This window comes from Perissodus microlepis, chromosome 5 (assembly GCF_051167445.1).
Source record: "Perissodus microlepis isolate ML-2025 ecotype Zambia chromosome 5, ASM5116744v1, whole genome shotgun sequence".
NCBI lineage: Eukaryota > Metazoa > Chordata > Actinopteri > Cichliformes > Cichlidae > Perissodus > Perissodus microlepis.
Window position 1 is genome coordinate 36,147,765 of NC_140465.1, and position 24,687 is coordinate 36,172,451.

The following is a 24,687-nucleotide window of genomic DNA, read 5'->3' on the forward strand; positions in this document are numbered from 1 at the left end:
TTTCCAGTCCCTGTTGTGTTTCTTTAAAAATTGAATATTTATAAATAAGTGTAAAAGTAATACACAAAAAAGAACTAAACGAAAGAAAACAAAGTGAATATTATGTTTTTTACTTATTTATAATTATTTGATTCATTACGTTTTATTATCACTGTTAATGTATTTTTGTTTTTCTCGTTTTAAATATATTTGTACTGAGTTTTACATTCATGTATTCACTTAAAAATGGCGTTTTTAAAAAAAATAACTGAGGTAAACAATAAAAGAAAAAGTGAAATGGGCGGAGCCAGCGGACAAGCCTAGCCTGTGGAATGTGCTGATTTCCACACGTCATACGTACGCTGGCCGATGATTGGTTTACAGACTCAAGTAAAAAAGAGCAGACAAGCCGGCGGCTATTCAGTAAGCGCAGCAGCAGCGAACGAAACAAACTTTACGGGAGAAACGGTGACGGTACCGAGAGGCGGACGGCTGTACTGTGTATTATTTGCTGGACTATACTGGAACACAGCGGCGGGACACTGAAGACGTTCAGCTCGCTGTTTTTTAAAGCTACAAATCCCCGTTAAGCTAACGTTTAGGGCGACATTCCCGCTTGTTTTTGTGAACTACCTGGAAGAACAGCCATGCTCACCCTGTGCCTCGTGTTGATGTTATCCACTGCCTCCGTCTTCTCAGAGTCGGTAAGTAGTTTCTCCAGCGAGCAGCTCAACTTCAAAAACTCCGTGTATCTCTGTTTCGGCAGCGCTATCTTGCTGAGGTTAGCCCTGTGTTTGTGTGCTGTTAGCGGGAGCCGGGAGGCTGTGATTTACCTGTCCCATCCCTCTGTTTAACGTACGGAAATGAGAGTTGTTAGCCACTTAGCTTCTCCTGGGATATCGCAGCTATTATCCCGAATGGGGGGGGTTACTTTTCCAGGATGAATCCCAGAGACACTTCCCAAAGAGGATCAATCCTGTTTGATCAAAGAGACAGTTTCCCGCCCCCGATAATAATACAGATGCACGCCAGACTCTCTTGTGTCTTTGAACACTTCTCCAGGTTGTTGCCAGTGTGAGCTAATGGGGAAATCTGAGTGCAGACTCCTTTTGGAGCCACTGAGACTTAAATGGTGACTCCATTTGTTGTTGTTAGAACAGAATTTGACTTTAATTAGTAGGATTTGTGTGTTATGAGGAGACTCGCTGAGCTGGAAGGCACCAAATCCCAGTTTGAGTGAGATCCATGTTACGCCCCTTCCATTCTGATGCTTTCCCATTAACTGTCTATGAATTAGCTGACCAGGGGAGCTGGATGTGTTGCAAGTATGATTAGGTAAGCCCTGCAGCGTAGGTAGATCCATATTTGCTAATGATTCATGTCTACACGTGTTGCAAACGGGATGTATTTGGATTTAGTTGGGCTATAAAATAATTTTTAAAGTTCCAGAGACACTGGATTGAAAGTTTTCCTTTCTTGATAGTTAGATTGTTCTAGGCATAAATGTGAGGAGACATTATGCAAAAAAGACAAGTCTTTAATTGTTTTGCCCAAACATGCGTTACATTGCTTCTGTTTTGTTGCTCTGATTAATCATTTTTGGTGTGATTAACATCAACATTGAATGCTTGATGCCACCCACATACAAAAACATGCACCCTGCCCCCCTCCACTCAGGCCAGTTGGTCCATACGAATGGTGAGAATGAGCAAAAAGCAGTAAGAGCTGGTTTAACTGCATGTCTGACATACGGCAGGATTTGTTAAAGGATGCTAATCTCAGAGCAGATTGTTGTCTGTACAATCACACTTTAGTTTGTGAAACATGTCGCAACCATTTGCAGACACATTTGTAGGCTGGAGCGGTTCTCGGTTTAAGCAGCGGTTATATTCGGGGTTCTAGCTATTCCACCGTTCCACATTTTGGTGTGAGAAGGTGTTGGAACAAAACATGGCGGCCTGATTGGGCCTTACAGTCTGTTACATTCCTCAAAGTATCTTCTCCTCCTCCTCCTCCTCCTCCTCCTCCTCTTCTTCTTTCTTTTGGTCCCCCCTCTGGTATGTGACCTTTGGTGACCTTGACCGGCCCTCTCTGGGATTTTGCACACTTGATGGGGTCTCAATGGGGCCTCGGGGTGACACTCCACTTCTTTAACACAGCTAGCCTAGTGTGGTTACACCTACAGCTTTCCCACCAAAACATTCCCCCTTTCCTTCCTTAAACGAGCTCCAGATATTGACCCCTTTCTCTCCCGCATGTCCTTTCCTTTAATGCATACTTGGCCTCTGAGCTATCACAATACTTGCCTCCTTGTGGCCTTTCCTCTCTGCCCACGAGGTCATTATTGGTATGTGGGTTTGGCATTCCCTGCTAATCGATAACAATGTTCTTTTACCTGACAATAGAACATGCTCTGAATGCAGAAAAAAGGGGTTTTTGAGAGCCGCAGGCACGATCGGAATGTTTTTATCACGGGATTGAGTCGGATTTCATATCAACTGGATGCCAGCAGGAACTTGGTGCCATTTCGCTTTGGTCAGCTTGTCTGTTTTTATCAGTTTGTTCAAGATAGCGTGGCATGCCAAACAAACCCCGTTCTCTGTTCTTTTTATTTTCCATTGACCTCAGCGTTTTCTGCCCATGTATGGTCCTTCGCTGCCCAGCCAAGGGTGAAGGTGAAAAAGATAGGAAAGACCAGCCCCGAGTGTAATGTTTGTGCTCATGTGCAGGGCGTTTTTCTGAAATGTCAAAAATGTTGAGAAAACTCCAAACACATGCCTTTAATTATGATATGAGACAGAATAAAACATCTTGTTTAAGAGGCTGAAAGATGAACTTGTTTGGCCTTTAATAAGGGTATCGTTCATCTTTATGGAAATAGAAGTCCAGTTTTTATGATTTAATTTAACACATGCCCTTGAAGTTGAAATTGTGGTGGTTAATCGGGGTAAGAAAAGTCTTCTTTGCCCCAGAGTTAATCCATGTTGCCCCACCAAACCCTTAGCTTGTTGCCTCTGGAGCCCATTTGTTAGAACTTGTTGGAATGTGACTGGTTTTGCAGTTTCCCCCCTTCCGATCATTTGCACCCGAATGAAGCAGGTTTTTAAGGCTAGTTTTTTGTCTCCTTTGCATGATGGGGTGCAGGGTGGCGCTTGATAAATACTATGACTAGGATGTAATAATGGTTCCTGCTTTGCTGCCCGCTGGTCTATAAAATCCCTTTGGGCCCAGGAATGTTGGCACACAGAGAGAGGAGGTTTTTGTCCTTCCTGCCCACGACGGAGTGCAGTCGAATCCGATCCCCCAGACTCCCTCCACCCTTTTCCAACCACTGCATACTCTGGCAGTTGTAACGGGAACTATATGAATGCATTCAGGGCAGAAGTCGACCATAAAAACCCTCCAATTCTGGTTATATCACTTTCAGCTGACTTTTTTTTTTTAGTCAAACTCAAGACAGAGACGGGCAGTTTAAAGATGCTGAGCAGTCTCTGATTATAATCACAAAGCTCTGCTGTGTGCTGTTGCTCTAAAGAGGGGTTCTTGCAGATTTTAAGCACAAAAAAAAGTTATATTTTATATACATAGTTAAGTAAAGAGAAAAGCTGGTTATGCTCCAGAAACACTTGTTGCACATATAAAATCTGCTTGACCAAGGTATTTCAGCTTATGGCTTTCACCAGTGTCATCATAAAACATGTTGCAGACAACATTTTAACTGCTCCAGACTTTATGCAACCTCCAAAGTATTTAAAGTTGTGCAGGAAAACCGTTTATCTGCCTGTAAACTCATGCATCTGGTCAGCGTTACAGTAAAATCCATTAATTTGTGTTTAATACTTCAAAAATCTTACATTGTAACTTGTAACGACTGGAGAAGTTTAGACATTGCTTTCGGGCCTGGATGTTGTGTTTTTACTATTTTTAATTAAATGACAGCAAACCCCTGCTGCTCCTTCATCGTCTATGACTAAAATTGGCAAGGCTTGTTTTATTCTGGGGATTTTCTTGCAAACTGGATGGGGAAGGACTCTTATTACCAGCTGTAGTCCATGATGGTGGAGCTGGGAGACCTTTAGCGCTACATGAGCACCAGCAAACGAAACGTCACTCGCGAGGTCCTACTGGAACGAGAGAGGGGAAAGGCTGGAGCTAGCTGGTTGTATGCTGATCATGTTGTTGTCCTGAGGGAGTTTACGCGGTGCATGCGTGGACAGCGCTCCAGTCTGGTTTTTTTTTTTTGTTATTTTTATTTTTTATGTCAGGGGAATGTGAGCCTCGCTGTGATTCCTCTGGGAACGGCGAGCCTCGGAGGGAGGCCTTTTGATGTCAGCCTGTGCCGTCTCAGTCTCCTCGTTCTTTTGCACGTTTATTTCAGGATGGAAGCCAGACTGTTTCCAGCTATCAGCTCCCGTCCACAGCACATGTATTGGGCATGAGAAATGATAATCAAAGCACACCACCCGCAGGCAGGCAGGCAGACAGCCAAATGATATCGACCCAATATTTCTAATGTATCTGCAATGGGTTTGTTTTTTTTGGTGATTATTAATGTGCGGCTGCTTCTGCCCGTTGTTTTCACTATTGATCAGCCTGTTAGTTGTTAGAAGATGCTGAAGTCTGAGGTGACACCCTCAAAATCCAACATAGTGGGCTAGAAATGGCGTGAGATGATAATGTCAAACAACAAAGATTTCTTGAACTGTGTGCATAACCATTACCCTGAAGTGTAGCAACTATCATCCTTTCACCAAACTTTGAATTGGCCCTTTATTCACAGGCGTGAGGATTATGGGGATTTTTGCTGATTCTCTTTTGATAACGGCTCATTGTGTTTGTCGGCTTCTGGAAATTTACTTCCTACAAACGAAACCCAGTTGAAACTCCACAAACGGCACCCACCCACTCAGCAGAGCTCGCAGGCTGCTTTTGGGTGGCGTGAGGGTTTTCCCTTATTCGAATGCATTTCAGCAGTACAGCGCCTTTTTGATGTGGTGTGTGTGAGGTCTACCTCGCGACTGTAGACCGCAACCGTCACATTAACCTTTTACTACCTGCACAGGATGCTACATTCATTTCTAATCCACTGAGTTAATCAATGATTAACTTTGGAGGTTTTGGATGTTTGAATGAGTCTCTGGACTCCTAGTGAACCCACAGACCACAAAAGACCTTTGACTGTGGGTTTTAGGAAAGAAACTCAACTTCACATGCTGTGAACTGAAAACACTACAACTCTCTTGTAGAAATGAAGAGTAAAATTAAACTCCCACTGTGTACGCTTCCTCTTTCAGTCACCCTCAAGCATTATAACCAACTGCCTTCATACACACCTGCATGTTTCTGCTTTGATTAAGCTGTGCTTCTGACATCTGCTCAATTTAATATTTGGAAATGGACGAGTTGGCACGATCCCTGTAAAAGAAAAGGTGTGTTACTCTCCGCATAATTAAAAACGTCTTTGTGAAAACTAAAATGTTGCCTCTTTTGTCAAGAAGCAAGCGTAAAGTAAACTCCTGAAATCACCAGAGCACTAAGCTTCACTTTGAGTCAGTTACTATTGTCCTTCAATGAATAAAGACAAATATTAGTGAAATGAGTCAAATCTTAAAATCCAGTGTGATAAAGAGCCTGTTTTCTGTGAGACTTCTTAGATAAGACGGTGGCTGTACAATCAGCCAGCTGTGCAGCAGACTGGGACGATTTATTCTCTGCTGACGGGGCTAATTGAGCTTTAATGAGCCCCTCCTGAGAGTTTGATCTTATCTGTGCAGCTTTTGTTGGTCCCTTCCTGCTGCTGCCGAGCTCACCCTGTCGCATCTCTGACCGAATCCTCGACTAATGGCGAAAAAGGCCGGATGCCTGCAGCGACTCGAGCTCTTACTGAAGCTTGCGTCCTCCATCTTCCAGCGCTTTAATGCCACTCCCCTCGGCAGCATATCGCCACCTTGAATCAAACATTACAGGCTGATAGACTACAGGGAAGACACCAAGGGATCTTATCTGCCTGCGAGCAGGAAAACAGGAAATGTCCATCAGAAACAAATCAGCATATTTGTTCTTTGTGCATTTAAGTAAACATCTGGGATATTTTTACTTGAATTTGTAGGAAACTTTTGGCTATATTTGGACACAAACAGATCTGAGGTCAGCTTTATCAGACTGCTCAGTCAAATTAAACCTCCGTCCCTCACTGATTAGCACACTGTCAACATACAGTCACAGCTGATTAACAGATCAGTCTCAATGTCCAGCTTCATCCGGCATGTTTTATCTCTGAGTCGCAGCATGAATAGCTAACTCGCACCAAGAACACGATCTGTAGTCAAAGAGTGAGTTTCACTCTGGAAACCATGCTGCTTATGTGAGACCAGAAATGATGCCAAGTAAGTATTTTGAGAGCCCATAACTTTGCAAATATTTGAAGTATGAAGGTAAAATTTTACTCCAGTTATTTTCGGGGTCAGCTGTTTCTGAGGAGAGTCAGGAGGGAGGCACTGATTGTTTTTGAACATTTACTTGAACATCAGGGAAACGAGGTAAATGGTGACGGACTCTTACACACCTCCGAGCCATGTGTGTGTGTTGCGTTGTGTCGGACTGAGGAATGTGTTCCTCCACATGGGTCAGCTCGGCAGCCAAAAGCTCGTCGATGCAGCCGCCACATTCCTGCCTCATCCGCAGTGAAGCCAAAGCACTCTAAGCACACGCAGACGCTCGACTCGGAGCTCGGGCCAAACCAGCGAGGCTGCTGTCAGGTTTCTTCTGGCCTCACAGACTTCAGGCTGAAGGGGCCTGACACGGATGATAACGGGAGTCTTTGTTTTCAGGAGCTTCACCCATGACATGCAGATGGGGTTAGATGTGCTGATGAAAAGTCTAAAATACTTGCACAAAAGGCTTCTTCCAGTTCCTTGGAATAGATGGAGACCCACTTCCAGGGAGTTTAGTGTGGCTGGTCTGGTGCTGGGCCCTCCGCTATAGATAGATCCGGCGTAGGTAGGAGGAATCTGGAGCTCTGCTGTCAGTATGGAGAGGAAAATGTAGGTTAGTGTTTGAGGGCGACCACGTTCAGGCCTCCTGAAAGAAAAAGATGAGCTAACACGGGTCAGCTTTATGATTTTAATGAAGCCATGATTTTCACTCCTCCCATGGCCTTTGGATTTCTTTGGCGGTTACGTCAGGGGTCAGGAGTACATCTTACCAGCAGATGAAGTGACACAATGCTGGTGCAAATCCTGGGGCTGAAGAAATGGGAGACACTGAGGAAGACGAGCACTGCTTTGGCCTCTGAAAACTGACTTTTCTGGACAAAGCTCGTGAGATGCCGGACACGGCAAAGAATAAGGAAGCACATTCCTGTCTTTTCACGTGTTGAACCTCCTCCAGTCGGCCGTGTGAAAGGACCAGATGCCCCTCTCCGTGCTGGCAGATGGAGGGATTGTTTCCAGAGTTTAATGAAGGGAGGCTGCTGGAGGCTTAGCCCAGTTACCTTGGTCATTGATATGCTCTCGAGGCGTCCACTGGCATTGTTTGGTGTCAATAGAAGGGACGGGCCCTAAAGCTGGTTGGTGGGACTCCTGGCAGACTGCTTTTTTTAGCGAAGCTGAACAGTTGGAGGGTTTTGGGTTTTAGGACCTCCGTGCTGTAATGGGCAGGATAAAGAAGGGTGTGATGGGACAGAGGTGTGACGTGTCTGATGGGGCAGGAACGGAGTCTACAGGGAGGGGGCGATGGCGTCTCTTTTCAAAGGCTAATCAAAGAAAGCCGATGGCTTTTGTTGTGCTTACAGTAACAGAAAAGGTCACATGATAACCTAACAAAGCACAGCAGTTAATCAGCTGGCTGAGGGACGTGGTCGTTTCACAGATGTCAGCATCACTAATGTGATTTTTCTGTCACGCGTAATGATCTTGTTGCATGCGAGGACTGTCTGGGTCACATGGTTGGTAACCTCAGACTGTAACCACGTGGCACAAGGAGCTCTGCAGTTTGGGCCTTTTTATTAGACAAAGGGCAGCTGTGTTCAGCTGCTGGATTGACTCTGACCTTTGACCTCTGTGTTGGCTTTATCTGAGTGAGTGCTGTGATGAGTAAGGCTTTTATAGGAGGAGTTATAAAACGTTAAAGCGGAGGGATGAGGCTTTTTGTTGTTTTCTTCTTAAACGAGTCCATGTTTGGTTCTGTGGGAATGAAAAGTGGAGCCTTGAACAGAAATCTTACCCATATTTCTTTCCACTGAATCCATTTGGTTGGTTGGTTTGGCTGCCATCCATATCCGGCTGCTTATCAGCTGTTGCACATTAGGCCCAAAACATACCAGGCTGTGAATCACTGATGGAGGACAAAATGGGGATCTGTTAACAGGCTGTAAAATGGCTGGTTGTGATTCTTCTGTCTGTAAACGATCTTAAAAAAAACTCTCGGGACTTCCACTCTTCAGCGTTCACCGAGTTTTCCAGGCCGTTTGCAGGCGTTTGCGGCCTCCCCCCGAACCGCAGCGAGCTCTGCTGTAAAGCACATAGCCGGACTTTGTGTCGCTGAAGCTCATTCAGGCTGTTTGTAATGAACACATTCAGCTTGATGTGAAGGAACAATGATAATCTGTCCACTCAGGCTATTTGTGGCAGTGTTTCCAAGCAGATAAAGGCTGCTTTCAATTAAGTTTTAACGCGAGCTGAAGCGGAGAAACGGAAAGTTTGTTTGAAGAGAAAAAAATCACAAAGGTATCGCAGGACCTTTAAAACTGTAAATCCTTGAAACAGACACCGGCAGAGTAATGCAGTTCAAATGAAAATAACAAGCAAAAAGGAAAAAGTTCAAATAAATAAAACAAACCTTAAAATGGCTACAATTGAAGTATAATTTTAGGAACCAAAAATTAGTAAGAACAGGAAATAAACGTTTTTCTGATATAGATTCAAATATAACTGATAGACTGTGTCTTCTATTCTTAGACTAAGTTACAGGTATATGAAGTGCTTCAGGTGTGTTATGTACCCTCCCTCTGGAGGACATAGACGGGGTCTTTCTTATTACTCACACAGTAAATGAGTGTGTGCCTGCTAACAGTGTAACATGTGCTGTGTGGCTGTGACTGAGTGGACCGCTCAGTAAAATGAGTGAGCGCTGATTTTCATGTTGATTTGTTACGTAACCTCAGCTCGGGCGCTCCTCTGTCCTCTGTTTGCCGGTCCGTGCTGGTTTAGAAGATGTTTACTTACACACACACACACACACACACACACACACACACACACACACACACACACACACACACACACACACACACACACACACACACACACTGTGTTCCCTACCGAGCTGTTTTCAGGCTGACGTTGGACAGTTTTTACAGAAACTGAGACTTCCGGTGCTCATCCTTGGCTCTGTTTGTTTTTCCTGGATTTGGAACACCGTGGTTGTTTTTGTTGGGACTTGGCCTGAACCCCGTCCCAGCTCCGGGAAATTAGAATAAAAGTAGAATATGTCGCACATGTGACGGTAACATCGGAGGCCTTATGTAACGCAAGCCTCGAGCTTTTGATCTTTACTGTTCTCCCGAATACGCCGGGCCTGCCGGGACAGGCCTCAGTCAGCCTGAGAGGCGTACACTTCTTTTCTTTTAGCCCTCCGGGACGCAAGCGTCCAAGTTGCACCACGCAGGGGTTAAAGGTCAGAGGAACCGGGAAGGGGAGCGTTTTCAACACCCCAGGACACGGAAGGACAAAACGTACTCTTACTTTTTTGTTTGTGTGGAACTTGAAAAATGCAAGAGAAGAAAGTGTTCCTGTTTTTAGAAAAAGGCCCACACCCACCCCACAGACTAAGGTTCGGGTCATTAACGTTCCTTAAGTTTGACAGGAGAAATATCAGTGACTAAACTCATAAAACCCGCCAATAAATCACTGAAATCCCTCGAGTGAGGCAAGAAAACGTGTTTTTGTAGCAAGAAGCAGAGAAATCAGGTTTTCTGGGCTTTTAAAACCATCTGTAACCGCAAATCGAAGTAAAACGAGCCTCGGGGGGGAATGATGTCAAATATAACAAAATGAAGGGCTGTGAGTCCTGCTGGTTTACCTGATTGAATCAGCCTGACTCATACGGGTCCACACGGAGGCTTGAATGAGCGTAATTCCTCTAATGTGACTCAGAGGACGTGTTGGAGCAGGACTGTGAATGGTTGCGAGGAAATGAAGAGCCAGCAGTCACCACTTTACGGCTCGGGATTACTGACAAAGGCAGGCAGGCAGGCATGAATGCACACATACAGGATCACGGCTCCCTGCTGCACATGTATGGGCTTTAAATGAGGACATAATAGAGCAGCGATCCTCAGCCGGGCTACTTACCGCCACAGCTTTCAGGACGGACATGAAAAGACATGAAGAGAGAAGAAAAGATCAGATTTGTGTGGAAATAGACGCAGTACAAACCTTTAGCTGCAGCTGTTTCCAGCTGTTATCAGTTTGGATGTTTCAGCTTCAAGGACACAGACTGTGAATGTTTTCAAGCACTTTTAAATGATTTAAGTGTCCTGTTTAGTTCAGCTGCCCTCAAACCCAAAGATTGTTGTCAGGAAGCATAAAAACATAAAAAACAAGTTGTTCACCTTTAAGGAGCCGCAAACGCTTTCAAATTTGATGTTTGTTCCTGGATTTTTAAATACATCTCTGTAAGGAAAGCCAGGAAAGAGGGACTCAGACGGGAAGAAATGGAGTAAAGTGCAAGGGAACGCACACAAAGGAGGCCTGAACATGTAGGAAACCAAACAAATTGGAGCAGGAGCGGCGAGTCCTCGCGAGCCCACCTTGTTGCTAAGGAGTCGCGGTAAAATGGCCGCCTTTGTTTGAAAGCTCTGTGCAGGCACAATGGGGCATCCCCTCCCCTCTTTCTTCTCTGCTTTTTAAAGGCAGGCGGCTGAGAGGATTACCTTCAAACACGTCGTTACCACGCCGAGCGGCCGAGAACACACAAACAGGGAGGCCCCGGGCGGGCTGGGTTAACCCTTAAATGAAGACTGGGATGGAAGTAATTAAGAGCCTCGTGACGTACACGACTCAGTCTGTGAGAGAGTGGACGAGGATGTTTGTGGGACATCCGGGAAGCTTTCCAGTGTGATTTGTGGTCGGCTTTTGTTCTCGCTAAATGGAAAGCTCAGAAAAATAAAAGCTTGTTCCAGTTTTCCCGACAGCATAATCACCACTCTTCTTTTCCTGGAAACTCGATTGGCTGCTTCCTATCGGACACAAACATCACATGGGTTCCTCCTTGTCTGCATCGCGTTCGGTGCTGTAAAACACATCAGGCTCATGTCCCGTCTCACTTTGATTCAGGACATTGTTTGAGAATAAATTCTAAAGTGTGTGTGCGTGTGTGTGTGTGTGTGCGCGCGTGTGTGTGTGTTAATGATTAGGTGATGGATTTGGGGAGGGGGTGTTAATCCCATTCCTGCAGCTTAGCGGGCAAATGGTCACTGAAATAAACTCTTGTAATGTGATTAAATGTGGCTGATGTGCCCTCACCATGTTAAGCTTTGATAGGGATGGTAACCGTGGCGACTGGGCTGATTGAAGGGGCCTGATTGGGCAGGCTTGACCAAAAAGTTACAGAGAAACTGGAAGCATGTCGGCCTATTAGACCGAAGGAGTGTTAGTGAGATAAAGTCCCTCTGAGCCTCCGTCTGATGTCCCAGCAGGTGAGGGAGACGGAGACATGGATGCCCATGAAGAGCTCGCAGACGGCCGGCGTGTCGACACGTGGCGGCGATCCGGAGGCGTCTGGAGACGCCCCGACAGACTTCGGCTTCACAGACGACGACGATTACACGTACGACGATGAAGACTACAACGACTTCTCTGGATCTGGTGACGCAGGTCGGTCCTGACGAAAAACACTCAGCGCAGCGATTTCTGACGTTTACGTAGAATCTGTAAGATTAATTGAAGAATCTGCTTCTTTCCACAGACACGCCCATGTCACCTGACGAGACGACAACAGTGAAGGTGAGAAGCGTCTGCACGTGGAGATTGAAGTCTCCTTAAATACTTAAACCCTCAACCATGCAGCAGAGGCTTCACCAACTCTTTTCTCTTCATTTACAGCTCGACATTATTGACAATAAGATCCCCGAGCCAGAGCGCCCGGTGCGACCAACCGTCAACGAGATAGAGATCGTCGAAAAGAACGAGATCCCTGTGCTGGGCAACGACGATCGCAGAGAAGACAACCTGTCCAATGTCCTCATGTCCCACACCGGCAACGAGAGCATCCTGAGCAAGACGGAGTTCCTTGCAGGTCAGTCGTGCTCTTAAAAACATCTTTGAATCAGCCAAAACTTAACTTTGAGTTTTTAAATGTCCAAAGATGGAAATGCTGCCCGAGTTTTAACATCAGACGCAGGAAAATTTCCCTAAGCTGCGATAACCTTAAACTAAGAACAAGAGCATGGTAGCGCTCGTACACGATGTCAGATGACGTGATTTCTAAAGTGTAGGGCTGACGAGGAGTTTCAGAGCTCCCTCCCCAGAGGAGCAGGAGGAGGCTCCTGTCTGGGTGGAAGGAGTAGGAATCACTGTCACAGCTTAAGTCTCATCTGTCGCTTTACTTTCTCTTCCAGCTCTGATCGCGGCCCTCGCCGTCAGCCTGATGCTCGCCGTCCTCCTCATCCTCTTCCTCATCTATCGCATGAAGAAAAAGGACGAGGGCAGCTACGATTTGTCGAAGAAGCCCATCTACAAGAAGGCCCCCACCACAGAGATCTACGCATAGACCCCGACCTCCTCCTGCTCCTCCTCCTTTCACAACCACACACAATCACACACCTCACTCCCTTAAAAACCCAATCAGGGCCGGCGTCTGGCCTCACCATGCCTCATCATCATCATCATACCTCCTCCTCCTCCTCACTTTCCTCCAGCGGAGCGATGCTGGGTAAATCAGGAGAGAAGCCCCGACAACACGATCGACAGACTGGCTCCTCCCTGATGTGCGCTTTATTACCGACGCTCTCTGAACCAATCAGAGGCTTCGCTTTCTCAGAAAAGGAAAATGAGCGACAGGAGTGGACTGTCTCAGCTGCCATGACCTCACTTCCTCTCAAACAGGACAAGACTCCTCCCTTCTTTCCTTTAAAAACACTAAAACGGTACTTTTGTCGGTCCAGTTATTTATTCTCTCCTCTGAACCTGCAGCTTCTAAAGACTAAAGAGGTTTTCATGAGATTTTTTTTTTTTTAATGCCATAATGAGAAAAACAAAGTTGGTTTTAATCTGAAAGTTGTGCAGCGGTTTCATGCTCCGTTAGAAGTGACCCTGTATAGAAGTGTTGTTTCTGCACTGTAAAACGATCACTTCATGTTCTGTAAACCTTCAGATGCAGCAGAGTTCATTAAAATGACCTTAAAAGGCTTTTTATTTCCCTTCAAAGCTCCTGGTATGTTTGGTTTCTCCTCAGCACGTAGCACCAGACAAGTGAGTCGTACCAATCCCTGAAAGGAATTTGCAAACGGTGGAAGACCCTGGGTTATTCATGAGCACGTCATAGCGGCGAGGCGTTGCTGTACTCCTCAGCATTGCGCCAGGCCGTCGACTCTTTCGGATGTAGACTCGCTCACTTTCCCGCAGAGAGTTCGAGGATACGAAGCTATAGCCGAATAGCTGGTTAGCTTAGCTTAGCTTACAAAGTGAAAAGCGTTAGCCAAAGCTAATACAGCTAAAGGCTATTATGTGTGAAGTAGCTGTAAACTCATCAAATTAATGTTCTCCACTTATAATGTGCAGATTTGGGTTTAACCACCTTTTTAAGCATAAAGTCAGTCTGGCGGCAGCATTTAAAGTCGGGTTTCCTCAGCTAATGCTACGCTACAGTAGCGTAGCGTCGCTAATGTAACATTTGGGGATTTTTTTTTTTCACTTTTTCATAAATTAAGATGAAAGAAATGAAGCGTAAATGTGGTCTTTGGTAATACCGTTAGCTGCTTTTTTTTTTTCTTTCTTTTTTTTAATCTAGCTAGCTGATTTATTTGTGCTAAGCTAACTCTAATGTAATTTTGACCAAACGTGAGTGGCTTATATCTTTTCTAAAACTTGCCAAATTAAAATTGTAATTCCTTCAGTTCTTTCCGCATTGAGGTGCTAATCCATGTAAAAGTTGAGCTCTGTGATTGCAGAAACAGTACTTTTTCCTGTCTTTGATTTTTATATATATATATATATATATATATATATATATATATATATATATATATATATATATATATATATATATATATATATATATATATATATATATATATATATATATATAAATTTTTTTTTTCTTTTTTCAATCATGGGGTTGATGCTTCTCTCGATAAGCTACACCGACTGTTTGCTGTTTAGTTTTTATATTGTCAGTCACAGTTCTCGGAGCGATCGCCGACGCCGTCGTAAGCCGGTCCAATGCTCGGCATCCAGACTGCTCTACCAAGGATTTGTACATAGTCATTAAATATCAATTTTTAAAAAAGCTTAAAAAATATATTAACTTGGTACTCAGCCGTGTTCTGGCAACAGAAATATCTACCAAATATTTAAATGCCAAATTGTTTTGTTTTTGCTCTTTGGTGTCCTCGCAGTAACCTTCATGTGATTTACTGTAAATGTAAGTTTTGATACTACCGATGCTAATACTAACGCCTCTAATGTCCTCCAGTGTTTTATTTTCCCACCTGTAGATCAACTAGTTCCCCTCTGTTATTATTTTTAATTAATTTAACTGTCAAATTATTTTATTGCCTTCCTTCAGGTTTGGGTGTTCACCCTTAAGCTGTTGTATATGTGATTTTTAAAAGTTTTATATACACTAGTTTCAGATTTCCAGCAAATAGTTTTGAAACTTTTTATTTGGTAAGAGTGTCTATTATCTTTTAGACTTTTTGCTTTTGTATTTATGGTTTTGTTTTTTGTAGAAGGATTGATTATGTGGTTGCTGTACGTCTCTTCGTTCGAGGGATGTTGTGTCGATGAGCCACGTTGCCGTCAGCAGACCTCGGGTCGATTCTTGGCTACTCACTTTTGTAAATCTGAACACGACCGCCGACGCGAGCAGCCGCACGGTTACAAAAACACTCGAGGCCTGATAACTGACAAAATGCTGCTGCCCGTGTCCTCTGGTGTGCCGGGAGGAACGAGCTGACCTCTGACTCGGGCAGAGGAGTAAATCTGATCAGATTACACAAGTTTAAAAAAGAATATTTCAAAAAGCAGTCGGTCGTCGGCCCCAGGTCTGAGTCGGTAAATATGGGAGGGTATGTTCTGCTGCTTAATGTCACAAATACCACACGTGAATCATCGGAGTGGAGCCAATGAATCATTGGTTTCTCAATGCTGGTTCCGATTTATTGAAAATAAAGTTATTTTTATGCACATTAACATTTTAAATGTGTGTTTTGTTTTATTTCCTGAGGGAAAGATGACTGAAGAGAGACTTGTCACTTCACCTGATCACAGGGGGTAAATTCCCCCTCAGCGGTTTTCTTTCTAGTTTTTACTCTGACAGCGTAGGAGTCCTGCTAGCTTTGCTTTCTTAGTATTTTGTGTTGCACAAACAGTGCAGGCGTTGTTGCCAAGGAGACGAGCACAGTTTAAATGCACAAAACCTTTTTTGCACGATTTATTTTGTGTTCGGCATGAAGGAAAGGCAGATGATAACAAATGTACTTCGAGTAATTAAGGAGCTGCTTTCACTGTCAAAGAGAGTCCGTGTGTGTGTGTCTCGGATCGAACTGACAAGCCGTTGCCTGTCAGCTTCTGCGCAGCCGGGAAAAACACACTTCACTAAAAGCCAAAACACTGACGAATGAAGCTCTGCTGGGAGGGGCGCACACATTCCAGCACACACATATTCAAACATTATCCTTCACACACGCTTTCATAACCAAGCACACGGCCGCGCGGGTGGGGGTGCTGGCGGGGGGACTTTACACTGGACCTATTTGTTCAAAAACAAGAACAGGCAAAGGTTAAAGTGCCACTCTGACTTTCTTCCAGATCTTTTTTTTAATCCTCTTTGATCCAGCTCCACCTCTCTGCTCCTGCAGGATGCTGAGCAGGTGAAGTGTACGTGCTTTGCATCAGGTCTGAATGTGGGGACTTTCCTTTCACAAATTTGGTCCTGATAAAGTTCCCCCGGTTATTTTTGTTTGGTTTAAATACAGATGTGCCTGCATAAAAACAGAAGGGGGCAACTGCCAACATGCTCCAACGTACAGCTCCAGAAGCACGGCCGTTTCTACGACTTTTTTCTTACTGGGTGGGAGAGTGAGATGTGACTACGTGGAGGCACAGACAGCCTGCCTGGAGTTTGCCAAAAGGCACATGAAAGACTCTCAGACCACGAGAAATAAAACTCTCTGGTCTGATTAAACAAATATCCCCTACGGGGAAGCATGGTGGTGCTAACATCATGCTGTGGGAATGTTGTGCAGCTGCAGGAACTGGAAGACTAGTCGAGGTCGAAGGGAAGGGAGAGGTCACGGGAATGCCGATATGTGCGCAGACATCACTGATGATGCTCAGGAGCGATCGGGATTCATCTGCCAACCAGACAGCAGCCCTCATTAATTAGCACAATTTTGATGTAACCATATATGTGAGTTTTGGAATAAGGCTGTAACAGGACAAAATGTAGAACAAGTGAAGCTCTGTGAAAACTTTCTGGATGCTCTGTATATAAAACATGTAGAAGCATCACAATACCTTTGCTAAACTGAATCATACTTGCAAGATTAGGAGGCAGCTTCTCACAGTTAATTGTCACACTGCCACTAAAAAGGGCTGCAGGAATAAATGCTCATAGTAATAATAATCGTCTAAGGAGCTCGGGAAGAAATGCAACCTTCAAGAAACGTAAACAAGTCTTTTCTTTAGATTACTATGATCTGGATATCATAGGAGTGATAGTTCCTCTGTTTGAATGCAAACAGTCAGTAGACATTCATAACTAAAGATCTACAGGTCACAGGATGAGGTTTTGCTAACGAGAACTGCAAAGACAGAAAATGATCAAGCACAGGATGTCAGATAAAACCAGAAACCAGACTGTGTAACGTCACATGTGAGGTTTCTAAGTTTCAGCTGGTAATCTGTAACAAAGGCTGGTCATGTTTTCACAGGCAGTAGTTTCAGTGCAAAGACCAAGTTTCCAGATTTTAAGCTGTAATTTAAAGGGGGCTGGTCACTCAGTTCCTTTTTTTAATGCTCAAAAATGTTAAAAATAACTCAAAATAGCAATATCTTCAAGGACCTGGTGGTCCATCATATTACAGCAAGCGTGTTTGGGAACACCTGCATCTTTTGCACAATCCAGCGATCAGGGACTCCAGCCACCTGATAATTCAAACTTAATACAGTTTAAACAGGTCATTTATTATTAAAATAAAAATGGCCCCATACAGCAGTTTCAAATGGGGGAAAATAGCTTTAGAGACTTTCAGCTTATTCTCAAGGGGTCGCCACAGCAGGTAGGTCCACATATTTATTATTAACAATGTATTTGCTTAATTTGCTTTTTATGGACGCTAACATATCACGGTGGAGGGGTTTGTGCATCGCAGTCATCCGAGGAGCTATTTCTTGTTGTGAGGGTAAACTGGCCCCTGATAGGGTCCCCCATAACAAACTGGTCCTCGGTGTGGGGCCACACAGAGCAAATCTAAAAATAAAATAAATCAAGGGTCCGGTTTACCTGGAACAGGGTCCATCCTGCCCGGAACAGGATCTCAGACCAGACCCAGGATAAGGGCAAGCATCAGGTGGCTGTGCCTATGGAGCCCAGCCGGGCGCAGCGGTCCTGGTGCTCTGATCCCCAGCTTCCTTAGGCCCTGGGGCAGACCCAGGACTCCCTGGGGAAATTATATCTCTTGGCTGGGTTGGGAACAACTCCGTGCTCTCCCTGGATGAGCTAGAAAAGGAGGCTGGGCTGAGGGAAGTCTGGGCTTATAAACCAGATAAACGGCTGAAAATGGATGAAAGGATGAGATGTTGTTTTTGTTGTTGTTTGTTTGTGCCCGATGCCCTCCTGATGTGTGTCTCCTCCACGACGAAACTTGAATATGTGAAACACAAATGAAGCCAAAAACATGTAAACGTGTTTATTTCTACTGTAAAGTTTTAACCTGGGAGTCTACGGGGACCGACTCACTGCTGCAGCCTCATGTGGACACTGCAGGAACTACAGCCTTTGGCGCTTCTGGGTTAGCTTAATTTTTCTGTTGCAGAGGACGACGTGATGTGTTCAGGTTATTTTAGGAGAGTATGATTTAAACACAGATATGGCACTGACATTTTTTTTTTTTTTTAACATTTTACTCACAAAATATGTTTCTTACATATACAAAGTGGGGACTGTTGAGTTTTAGTAGCTTTGTGGGGACCCACAAAGTTGAGGAAGTCATTTTAGTATCATTAAAATATCAGTAGGTCTCACTGGTTAATGATTGATTACAGTGTAGGGGCCTGGGTTTATAGTGTCATTCAGGTTTTTTAGGAAATGTTTTCCGGGGAACTGAATAAAGTAAACATGGTTTTTCCTCGGTACTGAGTCATTAACCTAATCAGGTAAGCAGAGATATAAACTTCCTTGAGCCCAAATATAGAGCACAGAGTCTGCAGATGTATCCTGAACTGCTTTGTGCTGCACAGAAAACACATTCTTTTCTTATCTGTTGTTCTGGCAATCCTTTTCATGTCCGCACACCTTCATACACAACCTTCGCTGTGTCTTTAGGAACATTTACGGGAACTTCCAGGACGTGTTGCACCAGGCAGGGTGTTACTGGCTCTTTTGTCTTTTATCCTCTGAGACTCAAATCAATGAACCAACGGTTGCAAAAGAAGATTTCAACATCTCTCTGCACACTTATCGGTCTGCATCTCTGCTATGGTTTCTTTGCTTATATAAAGAAAGAGATAACATCTGACACTGAGTTGTGGATTCAATCTGCAAATGAAACAAAATGAAAAATTATCATCTGCAAGATCTTGATTTCTGTTTTTTGGAGCAGTTCAGAGCCTGTTAGCGGTGTGGTCAAACATTTAAAGCTATTAAAATGTTAAAGTTCCCTTTAGAGGAATCAGAGGGATTCATTATTGGATCAGCTCTGAAACATTTTGTGTCAGATGCAGTTTGAGCTTTAATCTGCACCTCTGGACCTTCAACGATCTTTTTAATGCTGTAACTGCAACTCGGACTGTTCTGCATGTGGTCTTCAGAGCAGTTGTCACTCCCTGTAGCTCATTAAGCCATTGAGAAGTTACTGTCACAAGCATCAAAGATGAGCTCTTTGTAGTCCATCTTTGGACATTGCAGACAGACGTCAACAACATCCGCTACATACGGAGCCTGCTGTAGGTGCTGTCAGTGTTTGCACCTCCACCTTTTGCTTTTAGAAATTGAAAAGCCTCTTGGATGAGAGTAGTGGAGTAGTTGTTCCCAACTACTCTACACAAATTCCTATGCTTTAGGAATTTGTGACAGCTATACGATACAGCCATGCAGAAAAGGTTATTCCATTATTGCATCAGAGCTCTTTAAAGGAAAACAGGGGAACCACATGACCTCTGGTCTGGTTCTGGAGTTTTTGAACCAGAGGAAGTTAAAGGTCAACAACAGCGTTATTCAGCCAGGCCTGACTGGTTTGGCATAAAACGGAAACTCTGCTGATGTTCCAGTGTAGCTCTTATCACATTCCACTAATGTGTGGTTATATTTGCATCTGCCTGTTTGCTGCATTGACGGCATTAAAGCATCAACACTTCCTCCTCCTCCTCACGTCGGTGCCAAAGTGATGTCATTGCGTCTGATATTGAGGGTTCTTGTTTATCATCAGATATGCACTGATTGTCACTCTTTTAAAAGTGAGTCCTGCCAATAACGATTTTTATCAATTTCAGATTTCTTTCAATGAACTATAACAGACAGCATATCAAAAAATAAATCAATTGAAAATGGAATTATAATCATAAAAAGCATTTAAACTTTACATTACCCCCCCAAACTGCAGTAAGTTACAGGATCTTTTTCCCACTAAAACAACATGAAACAGTAAGACTCTGCTACTGGAATGAAATGATACAAATACACCTTACAATATAAAGCACCTCAATGCGCTTTATATTGTAAGGTACAGAGAAAAACCCAACAATCATATGACCCCCTATGAGCAAGCACTCTGGCGACAGTGGGAAGGAAAAACTCCCTTTTAACAGGAAGAAACCTCCAGCAGAACCAGGCTCAGGGAGGGGCGGGACAAAACATGTTCCAGTATGTTTGTAACTTCACCAGATAAAAGGACGTCGACTCTTTTTCATTTGTCTCTGTAATTTTCCTCATAACTGTTTTGATCCTTTGCTCATACCGAGGCTGCTAGCTTTAGCTTTAGCCGTTTTGCCTGTGTTAGCTTCTTTGAAATGGATGACTTAAGTCTGATTAGGTTTGTTGAACGTTTTTGTGACAGTTCTTTGCACTTTACAATAAACTTTGCTTCTTTAGCTTCACTTTCATGCTAATGACATATTAGCATGTGACTGCACCGCTGTGCACAGATCATACATGGATGTCAGTTTTAATATAGGCACATTTCAAACCAGCAATCAGTACAAGATTGTCTTTAAATTCCTGAATGCTGTTTGGTGTTAATAAGACAAAACAATTAAAATTGTTTATATAATGTAAATTTAGTCGGATTCATATAAGTGTAATATGTGTTATTGTTTTTTTGAGGTTGTATTTAAACAGATATAGAACCTGCTGAGGACCAGATGATTTTTGCATTTAAACTCACTTATCTGTTGTATTCATGTCCTATTTTGCATATAAAACTGTGGGCAAGTTCGTTCATGCCAGATCTTCAACTTGAAAACCCCTATGGGCTCAAAATGTGGTCATAAATATTTTGTACTTGTAAAAAAGATTTGTGTGTGCGTAAAAAAGATTTGTATGTGTAAAAAAGATTTGTATGTGTAAAAAGAATTTGTGTGTGCGTAAAAAAGATTTGTATGTGTAAAAAAGATTTGTGTGTGCGTAAAAAAGATTTGTGTGTGGACTTAGAAAAAAAAACCCTGCAAGTTACAAGTACGAATTTTGACCCTATTTTTCTTCCTTTCATCTGATTGGTCAATGTCATGTCAATCACAAATGTAACAATCCAATCAGAGAACAGATGGGTTTGGCTGTCGGAGGGGCGCTTTTTTGAACTGCAGGTCCTTGAAGGGTGATACAGTTTGAAGCTGGAGGATCTCTATATAAATATCCGATAGCAGCTAGGTCCCCTAACTTTCAGCAGCTGTTGAAAGGAAAAAGTTGTGCTATATCAGTGGTTAGAAACACCATTATTACTTTAGGATTAGTTTAACACAAAGTCAGGGCTGACCCAGGACCATTGCTGTGAGTCACAGCGCGCAGCATAAAAGTCCTTTCACATCAGACGCAGGATGTGCTGCTAATGCTAACTGCTAACTAAAAGCAAAGGATCCAGAATTTGTTACGCTGGCTGCTCTGTGGGTTTTTGCAGCAGCTCTACCTGTACTAGATGCACCTGCTCCTTGTCTTTTCTATCTCTGACTTTATGTCCTCTACAAGAGTTTCTGTTTTTTTTGCTGGTTCTTCAAATGTTCAATAAAAACATGTATGCTAATTCATAACGAAGAAAGCTTTGTAATGAAGACTGTCATTTCCAAAACACTGCCCGCCCCCCACCCCGCGGTCCGCAGCGCTGTTGAAAAGGCTGTGGAAGTCCCTGTATTAAACACGTAGACCTGTGACACAAAAATCACCAAACTCGGACGACCACAGACCGTTTTCCTTCGTGGTGATGAAGGAAAACGCTGGGTTGGCATGTAAAAGGGCATTTATTCCCTTCAAGGACCTGCAGTTCAAAAAAAGCGCCCCTCCGACAGCCAAACCCATCTGTTCTCTGATTGGATTGTTACATTTGTGATTGACATGACATTGACCAATCAGATGAAAGGAAGAAAAATAGGGTCAAAATTCGTACTTGTAACTTGCAGGGGTTTTTTTTCTAAGTCCACACACAAATCTTTTTTACGCACACACAAATCTTTTTTACACATACAAATCTTTTTTACGCACACACAAATCTTTTTTACACACACAAATCTTTTTTACGCACACACAAATCTTTTTTACGCACACACAAATCTTTTTTACACACACAAATCTTTTTTACGCACACACAAATCTTTTTTACACACACAAATCTTTTTTACACACACACAAATCTTTTTTACACACACAAATCTTTTTTACGCACACACAAATCTTTTTTACACACACAAATCTTTTTTACGCACACACAAATCTTTTTTACACACACAAATCTTTTTTACGCACACACAAATCTTTTTTACACATACAAATCTTTTTTACAAGTACAAAATATTTATGACCACATTTTGAGCCCATAAACCCCGTTTGACCTGGACGTCACCTGAAAGCAGCCGACATGTTTCCACTGTTTCCTTCTCCTGACCTCATCTGCATAAACGTCTTCCTTCTTCCATTTACTCCATTTGAATGTTGGGAGGAAGTTAAACTGACAGCATTGTTCAGCCAGCTCTGACCTGACGCCGACGTTGTTCCAGTTGCAATCGATCGATTCATTGCATCGATGGCATTAAGCATTAACACTTCCTGATCCTCTGCCTGTGCTCTTTATGCTTTTGGTTGTTTTTATTTCCTTTATCTTATGAATATGTTAAAAGTTTTTGTCGTCACAGGGACTTTTTGTTCCATAAGTGGGTCAGAGTAAGCTTTAGAAAAGCAGCAGCGTGTGAGGGCTGCTTTAGGTTAAACGATAACATTATATATATATAGCTGGGTTATGCACGAGCATCAGCCTCATCACACAGGTGAGTCCTTCATCTCTCAATGTGTTGTAGCTCAGGACGCTCTCAAGCTATCAGCAGACACACAGAAGGTGTTTGAAATCTGACATTTTTACAGTTTATTGATCGACATGTCTGGATTGTTTTACCTTTATCCGGCACACACACTCTCAACACTTTGTAGAAGCTTTCAGGTAAATAAAATGATCCAGTGTAAGCAGCCTGTGTCACTTGTCTGCAGTGCACATACCAAGCAGCCATGCAGGTGAAGCAGGTCAGGTTACACTTTAATTTTAAAACAGGAAGTAGCCGAGTTAACGCAGGTTAATAAGTAACTTTAAAAAAAAACAAATATCTGGGCTAAAATCCACCTTTAAATGTTGGAGAATGATCACACAAACTCGTTTAACATTGGAAGTGGAAAAATGTTACTTCAGATTCACAAACCATCCACCTCCTCAGGCTCTGTGGGAGGCTGTGAAACTCACTTTAGGGTCTTTTCACTCCATAAAGTTGATGTCTTGTGCGTTTTGTGCTGTTAAAATCTGTCTGGATGTTCTAAGTTTTGTCTTTTTAGCCACAGAACGACCTCCCCTAGAAACTAGAAATCTGTGACGTTTTTACTTTTGATGTAATCGTCTAAAATCTCCTGCTAGGCTCTCGAGTGGCCGAGACCCCCTCCACAAAGCAGATCACACAAACTGAGAGGAAGCTGGGGCTCTTAAATCTGTCAGCACACTCACAAAGGGTCAGAGGTCAGGTGACGACAGATTACAGGAACCAAGGTCCTCAGAAAGTGTGTGCGTGCAGCCTGATGGATCAGTGTGTGTACTTTGTGACTTGATTACAGCCTCTTAACATAAAGTCGCTCAGTTTCCATATTTATATTGCCCGTTCTCCCCTCAGGTCAAGGTCTAAACTGTTTTTTCCCCACAAAATGAATAAAACACTAAAATAAAGAGTTAAATGTTTAAAAATCTGTTTGGATGCAAGAAAAAATGATCTTGTAATTCACAGAGAAATGAAAATGTCCAGTGTGTTACTCAGAAGTGAAGAATTAGTCTCCGTACTCAGCCTCTTGTGTATAACAATTAATGGCTTGACTGGGATTTGTTTGCATATAAAGTGCTGTTAACACCCTTCGCAGATGCTCGGCAAACTCTGTATTTAAACAGCTTTAGCAGCTGCAGTCATTTTTTGCAGGAAGTCTCATAAACATGTCTACTTAAAAAATGGTGCCGTGATTTATTGAAACATGTGCAAACATACATGCAGATACAGGATATAAGGCAAAGAGGAGTTTGTACAATTGCACAAACTTTGTTACCAGTCAATATTTGGTACGAGCGCAGCAGCAGAGTGGATCACATGCATCTCTCAGGTCCTGTGTCACATCTTATTTCTGAAGCACATGACGTTCAGATACTGTTTATCTGCACTGACCTGCCTTCTTTTGTCCTCTCGTCTAGTTTCCGGCAATGAGCCAAGTTTCATTTAATCACAAGGAAATCACCTTATTGCTGCAAAAATATAGTTTTATGTCTTTTAAATTGTGTTATTTTGACATTTTTCAAATAAAGATACTGCAGGACACGACAGGCTGCTGGTAACAAAGAGCCTAAACATACAGTTTAAAGTTGGTTAAATTCACTTCAGTGTTATTTATGCCAACAGTCACCTCAAGGCACCTAAATAAGTCTGTGTAAACACGACAACTGGGACACCCATTGAGCTTTACATGGTTTAGCAAACGAACAAACAAACACGCCTCTGACAGTCGTCAGGTACGAGGACGGGACTGATAAAGAGGGAAAAACAGCCA

The 24,687-nt window shown here is 43.2% G+C and overlaps 1 protein-coding gene across 1 annotated transcript; it reads left to right on the forward strand.

Moving 5' to 3' along the window:
* Positions 1 to 386: 386 nt before the first annotated feature.
* sdc4 (syndecan 4) lies at positions 387 to 13,406 on the forward strand. Its single transcript, XM_084929646.1, has 5 exons — positions 387 to 683; positions 11,678 to 11,855; positions 11,947 to 11,984; positions 12,084 to 12,276; positions 12,599 to 13,406. The coding sequence occupies exons 1-5, from the start codon at positions 627 to 629 to the stop codon at positions 12,748 to 12,750; spliced, it is 618 nt and encodes a 205-aa protein (XP_084785772.1). The 5' UTR covers positions 387 to 626; the 3' UTR covers positions 12,751 to 13,406.
* Positions 13,407 to 24,687: the final 11,281 nt, after the last annotated feature.